Source organism: Ambystoma mexicanum, chromosome 12 (assembly GCF_040938575.1).
Source record: "Ambystoma mexicanum isolate Mex_15411 chromosome 12, UKY_AmexF1_1, whole genome shotgun sequence".
Taxonomy (NCBI): domain Eukaryota; kingdom Metazoa; phylum Chordata; class Amphibia; order Caudata; family Ambystomatidae; genus Ambystoma; species Ambystoma mexicanum.
The window spans coordinates 78,317,386-78,331,243 of NC_090936.1; the positions used below are offsets into that span (position 1 = coordinate 78,317,386).

At 44.7% G+C, this 13,858-nt stretch overlaps 1 protein-coding gene across 2 annotated transcripts in view; it reads right to left on the minus strand.

The window, feature by feature from the left end:
* The window catches only part of PHTF2 (putative homeodomain transcription factor 2), a 1,000,056-nt gene that overhangs the window by 637,010 nt on the left and 349,188 nt on the right, over nucleotides 1–13,858 (minus strand). For both annotated transcript variants that reach the window (XM_069628039.1, XM_069628040.1), the window contains exon 3: nucleotides 7,980–8,063. In XM_069628039.1, coding sequence (XP_069484140.1) covers nucleotides 7,980–8,024 — 45 coding nt within the window. In that variant the 5' untranslated portion in view covers nucleotides 8,025–8,063. The remainder of the gene's footprint in view (nucleotides 1–7,979; nucleotides 8,064–13,858) is intronic.

Consider the following 13,858-nt stretch of genomic DNA (forward strand, 5'->3'; position numbering starts at 1 on the left):
TCAAAAAGCAACATAAATATATTTCCGTATTCGATTGAGCTCAATTAGATGTCAGTGAAGACAATTACATGTTAAATTACAAAAATATATTTATTTTTTTAAATAAATTTGTCAATAGAAAAACATCAAATCACAATATCAAATATAACCATATATAAATAGTGTTTAGAATTTGATAGCATCATTCCAAAATGCATACTCTCTCATTCACACTCATACATATAATCAGTCTATCTTTTTTTTTTTTATTAATTTTTTTTTATTAATAGTTGATTTGGTCGCGATCAATCGAGACCTTTCAACTTTAAAAACAAGTGATAAATCATATATGTACAAATTCACAACAATTTACATAAATGTAGTGTATACAAAAAAGGAAGAAAAAATCAAGAATGTTATACAATATGCTTAAACATTACAATGAAGTTTTGGCTTTGCATACATTGGTATTTTGAGCTGATGCAGGTAATTAACCACAGCATATCTTACGGCCTTTCTGTTGGTGTGGAGTAATAGGACCCATAAATGTTTTGAGGTCAGGATCTCTTGGGCCAAAAATAGGGGTTTAAAATGAGTACAGCGGGTTGATACTAGTCTATCACACTCAGTGCATAGATGGTGAAGCGTTTCTGGATGCTGTTCACAGAATCGGCAGGGCAAATAGCTGTTAACACTGTCCCTGCGATTCAACACATCGTTGGTCAACCATAAATTTAGCCTGAATCTCAAGAAACCATTACGGTGACTTGAGTTAGGAGACCTCACCAAGTAGTCAGCCACTGTATTATAACATTTAAGTTTGAATGGAAAAACCTCAAAGTTTTTAAAGTTAGCACAGGCTAGGCGTGTATGAATCCAGTAAGCCTCCCAGATGTTTGATCTCGCTTTATCTGGATTCTCGAATAATAAGGCTGGATCTATCTGTGCTTTTCCTAGGATAGATTGGATTTTTTGCCGCCATGCTTTCGGAAAGGTGTCCATAGATCTTAGTAGATAGATGGATATGATATTGGTAATCCCTGTTGTGGCTTGATTTAAGAGGCATTTGCGATATAAGGCACATAAATTCCACTTGTAGATTGCATATAGTGAAATTAGCCCCAACTCATATTTTACCAACCTCACAACCATTGCCACTTGTAACTGTAAAATTTGTCTCCAAAACGGACCTTCCCTGGTGGCCCAGTAGGTGTATGACATGATGCAGCGGGTCTCGGCACCATATAAAATGACTGGACCCACCTTTTGTTTAAAGTATGTGAGGATCGGTAAAAGAGAGAATTAACAGTATCTCGCTTTAATGACTTTAGCTTGTGAGATGCAGATTTGCAGTTTATGAAGCCCTTTTTTGTTATACTGATCAGGGGCACACAGATTGGAGATGACCATACCTAAATACACATAGACATTAGTAACAATGATCTTGCTGTTTTGAAGAGGCCAGTAAAGCTGAGATATGCTTTGCCTCTTAGTGCCAAATTGAACGACATTTGCCTTAGCAATGTTAATTGTTATGCCATTTGCTTTTGTATAGACGTCGAGGGCACCTAATAGTTGACGTAAGCCTTTGGGAGTGTGTGACATTAGGACCATATCATCAGCATAGAGTAGCCATTGAATCTGAACTCCCATGATTCTAGGAGAATCAGATATCACTTTGATAAAGTTTTGGTGAATGTCGGAGACAAAGAAGTTAAACAGGGCTGAAGCTAGTAAACAGCCCTGCTTCAGGCCTCTAGCTGTGACAATTGGAGAAGGTAATAGGCCGTCATTGGTGAGTTTTACTTGAATTGTAGTGTTGGTATATAGTTGGATTATCCATTTCAGAATGTACCATGGACATTTAACATCAATCAATTTTTTGTACAAGAGCTCTCTTGGCACCGCATCAAATGCCATTTGAAAGTCGATAAAGGCAAGACATAGAGGCTGTTTTCTTTGATAGGCTCGTTGGATAAGACTTGATAAGGTGATGATGTTTATGCCAGTGCCTATCCCTTGCAAAAAACCAGTTTGGAATGGATCTCGTAAATTGCTATTCTCTAGCCATATGGTAAATTGTTTCAAGAGTAATCTGGCAAATAATTTGCCAGGACAATCTAGTAATGCAATTGGCCTATATGATTTGGGATTCTCGTGATTACCCTTTTTGTAAATCGGGAGAATGATGGATTTTTTCCAGGTCTCAGGAATGACACCAGAATTCGACACATGATTGAAAATACGATAAAGGATACCTGCCCATTCGTCAATGTGCTTTTATAACATGGCGTTATGCAGCCCATCTGGGCCTACTGCCCGGGACGAGCTCAATTTCAAGATGCATAATTTGATGTCGTCAATATCAAACGTGAGTTCTTTTGATGCCATTGACAAACAGATTTAGTTGCATGTCAGGAAAGGGAGAGAGATAAAGTTTCTGAAAGTACGACTGCCATGTCTCAGAGGAAATAGAGTTTATTTGGGCTACATGTTGGGAAATGTCAGATGTACGATTGAGTAGGGCCCAAATACCAGCTGTGGATTTTCTAACTAATTGTTTGAGCATTGTTTTCCCCTCCAGTTCGTACAACTTGGCTCTTTTTACTTTGAGCCATTTTTTATACTTTCGTTTGGCTGTTCTTATTTCTTCAGCCATATTTATTTTTTGTAAGTTCCGCAAATATCGAATTTCCCGTCTTAGGTCAGATTTTCGATAACGTATTTCCAAATCATGGGCATGAGTGTGCCGCTGTTTATTCTGCCCATGGCCTGGAATAATTCGAGTAAATATCTGCATGGCAGCTGTATAATCTTTAACTACAAGATTACTCCGATACATGGTCTCAAGGTTGCAATTGAGAATTCTCAATTTTTCTTTGTCCCAAGACAATCTATTTCTCCCATTATTCACGACAGCCCCAATTACATATGTGTTAAACCATTGTGTTATTTGTGCATAGCCAATCTGTAATGACAGTTTAAGTTTATGATGATCACTTAAATTTGTGTTAAGAACTTCCAGTTTTCGGACTGAGTTAACATTTTTAGCATTAATATAAATGTAATCAATTATAGCGTATTGGGCACCTCTTTGCCAGGTTGGCTGGGCGGGGCAGTCGCCCCTCACATTTCCATTTAGCCTCAAGAAGTTGCGCTCAGCCATGATAGATGACCATTTAATTTCATCTTCCGGTAAGGGCAAGGGCCCTTCTGAGAAGATGTAGATTGAGATTGCCTAGTATCAGAATATGTGTTAAGGCAATTTCGATGGCCAATCCATCTAAAATTTCTACAAGTTGCTGAAAAAATTCTTCGGAGGCTAGTCTGTTACTACACCAATAGATATTAACAATTGCTATTCTATGGTGAGTATTAGATAGCTTTACTACCTGGAATGAGCCGGAAGGAACCTTGCACATGGTTGCCTCTAGTCCACAGGTCTTTTTTACTGCTAGTATAAGCCCTCCTTTAGGTCTACCGTGGGCGCCTTTTTCTGCGGGGGTAAAATGGATGGTATGCAAGTCCCAAATCGGTGGCCGGACAAGCCATGTTTCCTGAAGGGCAACAATGTTACTGTCACTTAAGTCCTTGCTTGGTATAGAATTCAAATGGGTGTGACCTCGTGTATTCCACGAGATCAAAGTTAGAATATTCGTATCATGGCATAGTTATGCTTGTCTTGTTCGGTTCGTCACTTCTTGTTGCGAAGAGCCATTGGAGGATGATGTGAATATACGTGACATGTGGCCCTGTAGTGTTGTAGGACCAGGCATTGTTTCTTGTGATAAAATGAACCCCAGGTCAAATAATGCCATTCTGGCCTGCCACAAGGTCTCAGCTATCAATAAAGATCGAATGTATAAGCGGGCAACAGACAGGTCCGCATGGTTTATAAACTCAATCTGTTCAATATCCAGTGATGAAATAGCTGAGAGGGCCGGAACTTCTGCACAGATGTTGAGGATACTTGACCGATTCAGATCATAGGATTTAAATGGGGCATCTCGACATTTTATTACAAAGCGATGATGAGATGGGCCTTGTTTCGGTTTGGTCTGCGCAGGTCGATCTCTCGACAGTATTGGTGGCCTGCCTGGAGAACGGGCTCTTCTATCTTGGTCAATGGGAACAAACGCCTTTGGTCCCTGTATAAGGGGTTTGAGCGAAGGAAACCCTTTTTCTGTCAGTTTAGATGGATTCATCTCATTTGATTGGTGGATATAGGCTTCAATAGAGGCTTTGATCTCATCTCGTAGCTCTTGTCGAGAAACTGAAGTTTGATTAGAGATGGGGACAGAGGTGAAAATAGAAGCTTGAGGCTGATGTAATACGTTTATCTGAGGATTGAGACTGGCATTACGCTTCAAGTATGCTTCCACAGAGGCTCTGATTTGATCCTCCGTCGTTTTCGGGAAGCTATCTTCTCTTGGCAGGGCATTGTGGGCATCTGGGCTCTGTTCCGGTTGGCCACAGGACTGTGGAGCTCGTATGTTGTCAGATTGTAAGGGGTGAATCTTAGTCTGGTCATCCACAGATATGAGGGGCACGGCGTCACGGGACTCCTGAGTTATGAACTGAGAGGACTTTTTTGGCAGAGACTTCAAGTATAAGTCAATGGATTTCTGTACTTGCAACTGAATCTCCCTCAACATGGGAGCACTCTGGAGATCAGGCGATTGGGACACAGACTCCACTGGGGCTGTTAAAGCAGCAATTGATGAGACCAGGGGAATTCTAGCAGGGCTTTTTAGCTGAGGGTCTTGCTGTTTGCTATTGCATTCGACCATCTGCACCAGATCGTCCAATGGTTTATGCGGAACAACCTGTACAACTATAGGAGTCACCTCCGGGTTCGTGATGCCAAGATCAGAAATAGAGACAGTCGACTGATCAATTGGTGAATATATATAATCAGTCTATCAACCAATCAAAAAACATCTCCTAGGTGCAGAGAGGCCTTGGTGCCACAGGTAAAAGTGCACGGCCATCTGTATCAAAATAACCAAAAACCAGTCCAAATAATAAACATTGCAAAGGACAGTAGCAACAGGCGAAAAAACAAACAATCATGAATGACTGCAATCCACTGGCAGTATTTAATGTGTCTACCTTGGAAAAGTTCAACAAGGTGCCTAATAGTTTCAGAAGCCTGTTTGGCAGTGAAAACCTTCCGAGTTCTGGCTACAGATTCATGCTGGATCTTCCTATACCAATTCCTGATTGTAGAGTGGCCCACACTGTATTTATATATGGTGGTCATATTTGATGTTGGTCTCTTGACATTTGTTTTTTTAAATTAATGCATTCATATTTTTGTAATTTAACAGGGAATTGTCTTCATTGACATCTACGTGAGCTCAATCCAATACGACAAGAGATTTTATACATGCACAGACAGATTCCTGGCGTACCACGATTCAAGATGCCCTCTCTAGCAAGATCGAGACACTTATTACCAAGATTAACACCAAAAAAGCCCTCCTTGCTAGCAAAGAACTCACCTGAGCTTGCTGCCCACGCCAGCGGGTCCCTTGCCCCCAACACCCGCGCCCCCATTCACATTTACTCAAGTCACACAAGAGCAAGTAAACACCATTAAAACACTGAAACCACCCATCTGCAAAGGTAACCCCTCCCCCCCACCCGGCTCACATAGTAAAGCGCTGCACCTCCATACTAACCCCAATCATTGCGGAATTTGCAAACACCTTCACGACTAGCACGATGCCCACTAACATCAAATCCGCCTGATCACACCTCTGCTAAAAAACCTCCCTAGATCCTTCTGAAAATCCTGGACCACTTAGCATACAGACAAGTCCAAAACTTCCCAGAGCAAAACCACCTTGTCTGCAAAAGGCAATCTAGCTTTCGCCCTAAGCACAGCACGGAAATGGCCCTGCTAGATCTAAAAACCCAAATGGATTCCATCCGAGACTCAGGCAATCTAGCAATCCTTTTACCATTAGACCTCTCTGCTACATTTGACACAGTTTATCATGATACATTATGTCTCCACCTCATTCAGCACTTCGACTTCTCTCCCAAAGCCTGCGCCTGGATCAAATCCCATCAGTGATATCACCACACGAGTATTCATCGGGGAATCTTCAGCCGACTCCAAACCCGCTCCTCTGGGCGGCCTGCAAGGCTCGTGCCTCTCCCCATCATATACAAACCTTTTTTGATCTGCTCGATGATAGGAATCAGTTTCACTAACTTTGCGGATGGCACCCAAATTCGCATTCACATCACAGGTGACCATACCAGTCATACATCCACAATCAATGCAGTATACAGCACAATCCAAAACTGGATGGCCACTCACAATGCATGCCTGAATGACAAAAAACAGAGCTCATCTTTGGCTCACATCAGCTCAAACGCCTGGATGCCACCTTCTCTTCCATCTGTATTAATGGGTCAACCATTCCCATCCTCAAACACAAACACACTGGCAGACTACCTCGAAGCAGACTTCGAGGTACTCTGCCAGTAGCCCCATCGACTGCCTACACCACAAGACTCATCTCACTAAGTAGGCAATGCCTCTCTCCTAGCAACTGGCACGTGCTCAGATTCTCTTCAAAGTAGATTGTTATGCAGTATTAATGGGCACAACATCCGGTAACATGTCCAGTCTAGAACTACTCCAAAATAAAGCACTCTGCGCCGCCCTTGAATTAAAACATTCGGACCACAACTCAGCTATAAGACGTGAAACCCACCAGCTGCCCATCAAAGCACACACAGACTTCAAAATGCTGGCTATCGCACAACGCTGCATCCACCAAGAAGCCCCCTCCTACTTCAACAGCTGCATCACCAAAATTGGCCCTGTGCGAGGACTTAGGTCAAGCGCCAGTACTCTAGTGACCGCCCCACGCGTTAAGAGCAAAAGATCTGGCAGTGAGTGATTCTGGCAGTTTCTGCGTCACAGCCCCACGCTCTGGAACTCCCTACCCGTCACGCACATCAGAAAAGAGCATTCACTCACCACCTTCAAGAAACTTGGCAAGAACTGGTTGTTGGACAAATATGAGTAATAACTGTTGTCACTCTATGCCATTGTCGTATTCATGTCCTATATTCAATCTATTCCTGTACAAAACGCAAATACCCTTGGGCCTGGGCGTTACAAAACTGTCAGAAAAATATAAATAAAATAGTATAGCAGCCCACGGTCCCTCCAGGGCCCAGACTTGCACAGATACGCTTGCCTACAGGGCGCCTTTGGCACACTTGCCTCGCGCTCACATAGGTGCTGTATGTCACAAATTCGGAGGCGGGGGCAGGGTGTGTGTGTATATAAAGAAAAAGTTAGTTTTGATATGAAATCCATTCTTACACCAATTCTGAACTCCTAGCATAATTAGTGCATAGGAGGGGAGCCCAGAGAAAGTCTTGGAAGACAGATGAGGCAAAGCAACATGTTTGAATCCTGGTACCGTGCTTAAAGACTGGTCTCTGGTATTAAACGCGTTTTATAAGATGAACACTACGTTTTTTTCTTTAAGCTGCGACTACTAGAAAATAAATGCAAAATGAAGAAACCAGACAAGCACGAAACCTACCAGAAAACGAGTTACTATTAAAGTGACATTCCCAAGAGGAAACAGAAAAGCCATTTAGAAATGACTCAATAAAAGCACAGAGCGAGCTATCGGACGTGGCCTCTGATGGACTGAACACATGTGAGCATCGCAGCAAGATCTTCCTTGGTCCCAACATAATGTGGGCAGCTGACCAAGTGCCATCAGTTTACAACCTATGCAGTCCTGGTTTTTCGGGTAATACAATTACACATTCAAAATACACTGTTTGTGCTGGCTTCAATTCAAATGAACCACGGCCTCATTTAGTCTAACAAAGAACAAAACAATTTCAAAACCTCTCAAGTGGCAGAAACTCAGCGGACCAAAACCATTGTGCTTTGGTTTAAATAGGTGTGTAATCCTATTCTTGAACACCCCCACCCGAGTTAACACAAGTCTTACCTTTTTCTGGTACCACACTATAGCATCTGTGACTTTGGACGCCATTTATTCCCCGGCCGGCGATCAAGCGTCCTTCATTGTCCGCTGCACGGAGAGAGAAGAGAGACGGGCCTTTACTCGGACGCTCACCAGGGCAGGAATGAGCAGTGGCGGAGACAACGCTCCAGTTACCTGCACCCGAAGGGTGTGTGTGTGCCTGGACTTACATTACAGCCATCCTCCCTCATTACTATTTTACTAACAGGTTTGACAACGTCAACACAGTCTGTTGCTGTAACAGGGCATTAACTCAACATTCAAACTAAATCGCTCCACCTCTCACACTTAATTACCAAATGCAAACCAAAACAAACAACACACTTTTCTACAGAGCGGCTTGCCTAAAAATGCCTGAGCTCTCAGATTAGTGACTGAATACCCCGGAAGCACATTTCAAGACCTGCGGATCTCATGCGAGTCTGGAATTACAATGTCAGCTGCGGGGAGCCGTCTACACCTTTCTCCTGTCGCTGCATGCTGCGTCCCTGAATCAAGTAAAGGCGGGTGGAGGGGGCATTGCGCCTGGAAACCATAGCTTGCACTGATGCGCCCAGCAACTCAGTCCTGTTTCAATACAAGTCCAAGCCTTTCCTCGATGCGTTTGTAGTGAACGCCTTCTCATGTATTCACACTCGTGCCTCGCCACGAGCCTAGTGGGCAAAAGCGCACACGACGAGGGCTATTGGCCAGTACAATCTTGACAGTCACGGGCTGTAACTAAATCATAGCATTGGGGTAACTGCAACCTCCCTTACAAAATAAAGACACAGACGACATGGCTCCAATATGAATGTAAACTTAAAAAATGTATATAATACTTAGCAACTAATTGTGGTCAAAATTGTATAGCATTGAATTTAAGGGGTAGAGAAAAAAATGACGAGCCCACACATTTGATATTCCAATATTTGTTATCATAACGTGGCTAACACCCCCATAAACCAAATCTAAACATCTATTTTCGTGGTCTCTACCTAGAAACTGTTAGTGAGATTTGAGGGATCTTTTCACTTATACTATGCGCTAGATAGAAGCGCTATATAAAAATGTGCTACTGTTTATAGATCCTTGCCACTACAAAAAAAGCACATCTTTTGTTTCAGTTCGGTCAGGAATTTGCTGCACAAGAGGGCCAGAGGTAGGACCATAAATGTTGACAGGCTAAAAGTACCGGAAGACAAAAACCCCAAAGAAAAGCTGCCGTACAGTGTAGGGTTCGAAAATGAAGGGAGCTGGGAGCTATTTAGCTCCTGCTTCTAGCATAGTAGAGCCTGGTTAGCTTGACACAAACAGCTACCAGGAGCTAGTTTTGGCCCCGAAGGCCAACTAGTGTTTTCCAAACATGCAAGTGTGACATTAACTTTGAGTATTTGAGCAGGTTAATAAAGAATAATAACACATTTCATACACATTTAAACCTAATGGTTCATGCAAAATGGGCAAAAAGGTAAAGGAGCATCTCCGATAGCTCCTGGTTCCCATACGGAACTCCCTGCCTACAGGGTGATGCCCAACACCCAGGAGCTGGTTTTAGCTCCTGCTCATGGAATCTCAATGTCAAACCCTGAAGCCAGTGTGCCAGCTAAGAAATAGCAATGAACTGTTTTGAAAGCCTCCCATAACTGGACATATTTTGTATAACCTTTGCTTGCTAAAGGACATGTCTGGCAAATGTCAATGAACGGCTATGACAGTACGTTTTTCATTTTGTTTTTCTTTTTTATGTCACACTACAAAACCAGAATGCAGTTTGGAAAGAGGAAGAACATGTGCAATAAGCAGAAGAATGACAGAGAAATAGCAGAACATTAACATGCCCCCTTGCACTAGATGAGATAAGGAACGCGTTACTTACCTGTAACTCTTGTTCACCAGCATTGCATGCATTCGCATGCTCATGAATACTCCCCGTCGTCAGGCTGGGAATCCGAAAAAAAGAAATCGGTCTAGCTTTAAACTTGAAACTGCTCCTCTAGTCTATACCCCCATCAGTGTCCTTTGGGTCATACTGCCCCAAGCCAATGGCACTCGTCCTACTAAGCTTCACCCCTTGTGGCCATCTTCAGATTTGGTAGCATACGTTAAGTGGCATTATTTAATTTTAATTATTAATTTAATTTGTGTAGCGCACACAAATCCTCTGCCATCAGGGCGCAGAAAGGAACCAGTTACATGTGGCAAAATACATAGCACATTGACAGCAGAGTTGGTAACCCGCTCCCGCAACCAAGAAGAGCAAGACAGGAGGAGGGAGGGTCGCATGTGAATACATCTAAGACCCATTCTGAAGAACAGGAGTTACAGGTAAATAATTTGATCATTCTCCAGCATAGGGTCTTGCATGGATTCACATGCTCATGAATAAGATTATACAGCAGTACATAGACACAACCGTGGGAGGTGGCAATGCTCACAGAGGACTACACTTACCCCTGGAACAGACTCACCTCAAACAGGTTGCATAGCACCACTTGGCCGATCCGAGACTCCTCCCTGGAATCCCTGTCGACACAGAATCTTGTGAAGGTGTGGCTAGACCTTCCCGTAGCAGCCCTGCACATGTCGAGCAGAGGAACACCAGAGAGAAACACTGGTCGCTGCAATGCCTCTGATGGAGTAGGCTCTTGGCCGGTCTGGAAGTGGTCTGTTGGCATGATACAGACAAAGAGTAACCTGGAGATGGAAGCCTTAGACAGGGCCTTTTCCATGTCCCACAGGTTCAAAATTGACGAACAGCTGACGACTTCCGAAAGTCTTTTGTGCATGCGACATAGAACTTCAGGTCACAAGCAACGCCCAGTGAATGCAACACCCTTTCAGCAGGCGAATAAGAGTTCGCGAAAAAAAACTGGCAGAACTAAAAGCTCATTGAGATGAAAGTCTGATGGAACCTTTGGCATGAAGGTAGGATGAGTTTGCAAAACCACTTTGCAAAACCACTCACTGACCTGCCTGGCAGAGCTGACTGCCACCAGTAAAGCAGACTTCCATGTCAGAAACTTCAAAGGGGCATGATGCATTGGTTCAAATGGACGTCCCATGAGCTTGGACAGCACCACGTTCCGTTCCCAAGTTGAGCCGGAGCCTTTACCAGAGGGAAAATCCTGAAGAGACCCTTGAGGAATTCCTTAATAAGCCTGTGTGGCCACATGCAGAGCTTGACCGGACCCCGTGTGTACTGGGATATGGCGACCAGGTGGTCCTTGATCGATGTATGGGCAAGACCAGCCTTGGACAGTGAGAGCAGGTATTGGAGGAGCTGCAGAGCGGTTATGCGCAGCAGCACAATCTTGCGCCACCCCAGCACCACACTGAAGTGCTTCCCCTTGTGCCAGTAGCAATCCAACCTAGAGGGAGGACTGGCCAGGATGTTCTTGCATTCCAAAGGCAGCAATTAGTGTCCAAATTCTAGGACTGCAGGTGCCAGGCCATGAGGCTCAGTGACACTGGGTGGTGCAGGATTGACCCTTCTCTGGAGAGGTCGTCGGGAAGTGGAGGCAGTTTGATGGCCAGAACCACTGACAGATGGAGACGGTCCGAGTACCAGATCTGCCGGCACGATGAGGATCATCCTGCAGTGGCAACGTCCGAGTGTGTTGATCACACGTCGCAGTAACTGAATTGGAGGAAAGGTGTACAGGAAGAGCCCCTCCGAGTATGACGAGAAGGCATCCCCTACACTGCTCGGCTGAGTATACCTACTGGCAAACATCAGACACTTTGATTTGGCAGCTGTCACAAAGAGGCTAATCTGAGGAAGACTTCCCTCGCTCAAGTGGCACTCCCTGCTAGAGTTCGCAATAGTGTTCTTGATGTCTGCCAGGTGAAACGAGAAGAGAAACATGCGTTGAAGAATGTCCTAGTGCCATAGAGACTGGTCTTCCATGGAGAGCGCGAGCAAGCGCGTCCTGTCCAGTTTCCTGATGTCAAACATGGTGGTGTTGTCCGTGAAGCTCTGCACCATTTTTCCCTGTAGCTGAGTCTAGAATGACCTGAGGGCCCAGAAGACCGCCCGCAGTTCCAGGACATTTATGTTAACTCCTTTTGAATATTTTGGATATTTATTGGATATTAGTAAGGTGCAGATACAACAAATAGTGTTTCAAAGCACCACAAAAAAGAAAAGGGGGGGGGGCAGAAGCTAATAACGGCCCTACTAAGCATTGTGACATTCGGATCGTACAAGTGCAGTAATAAGTGCGAGGGAGAGGGGCTTTGCCGGTTTGGCAGAAATGTGAAGTGCAAGGGTGGGAAGGGAAGTTCAGGGTAAAGAGGAGAGAGGGCAAGAGAAAGGGGGAGGGGAGAGTGTCACAGGGGCTAGGCAAGTGTTAAGGGGAGGCCAGGAGGGCAAGTGCCAGGTAATTGCAAGGCGTGAAAGACTTATCCTTTGCCTCAAACCCAGGGATCACATCTCTCCAGTTTTAAAATCTCTCCAATGGCTCCTGGTGGCTGCAAGGATCAAATTCAAAACCCTTGACATCATCCACAAGGCTCTCTGGGGCCTGGGACTTAGCTACATCCAACTTTCGCTGCCTAAATACGGCCCTGCTAGATTCCTTTGGTCCTCTTGCTCAAACTCACTGCAGATCAGACGTTTCACCAAGTAGAGAGTGGGGGGTAGATCTCTCTTCGGCAGATGCCTCTCTGGAACCGCCTCCCTGCGCCTCTCAGACTTGAGCGGGATCTCCTTAAGTTCCAGAAGCTTATCATGACTTCCCTTTTCTCCTCTTCATTCGCTGTCCCCCCTCCCTTGATAATGTCCTGTGCTGCTGCGACTGGTGCCTGGCCCCCTTATGAGTCCTACAGGGTCCAGGCCCTCCTCGACCAGTCCTCCCCAGTACCACTAACCAGCACTTGCCCTCAGGCACCCTTCTCTGACTAGCCGGATTCTGGTCCACCCTGCCCTCACAGTAGCTTCCCCCTATCCTTTGTTTCCCCTTGGCAATTTCGCTCCTTGGGCCCCCCCTGCCCTTGCCCAGCCGCTGGGGCCCCCGCCTTCCCCCATCCACTCCTTTCTTTGTCCCAGCCTGACCGCTCCGACCTTCCCTCCTCACCCCGCACTTCTGCTTTCACTGCACTTTCATGGTACGAATGTCACAAGGCCTAGTAGAACCGGGTTTTTTTTGTTCTCCCCTATCCCCTCTTACCCCAAACCCTGGTTTACCTTGTGGCGCCTGGAGTCACTTGTTTATAGGTTCCTTAAAAATGTGCAATAAATAAAAGAAATCCTACCAAGTGGGCATTGCATGCCCAGAAGGAATGACCGTATGAATTACTAGCACAGAAAGTTTTAATATATTGCTGATCATTCTTATTTTCCCCAGAAAAGGGAAACGTAGGCAAGCTGGAAAACACACAAGTAATACAGTAGGCCTTTTACAGCTTATAGAAAAACAATGCAACGTTTAATTGGTTATGAAAAGGAGATCCTTTTAAAACATTTTTTTAAAGTTAGATGCTTCGTTAAAATGTCACTGGCTGCTCGAGATCACGCGGACACCACCTATTAGTAGGCTCTCTTTGCCATTCACAACTCCGGACTGAAGAAACAAACAAAGGAGAAGAAAAGCCTCTGGAAAAGCAGGAGACCCATGTGGCTACCATGAAAACACGGGTTAGTTGTGAAGCACGCAATCACGCACGAGCCATACTTCTAAAACGAGGCGAGACCTGGATGCTCCTGCCTCTCTACCCAAGGTTTAAAGACAAAACAAATTCAGAAATAAATCCGAGACAACACCATCAGAGGCCACTAACAAAATGCTCAAACGGAACTGAATGCCGCTTGGAGGACAATGTCGCTGGAACCGAAGTGAAATGGGGTGGTGGCAACGCGTGCT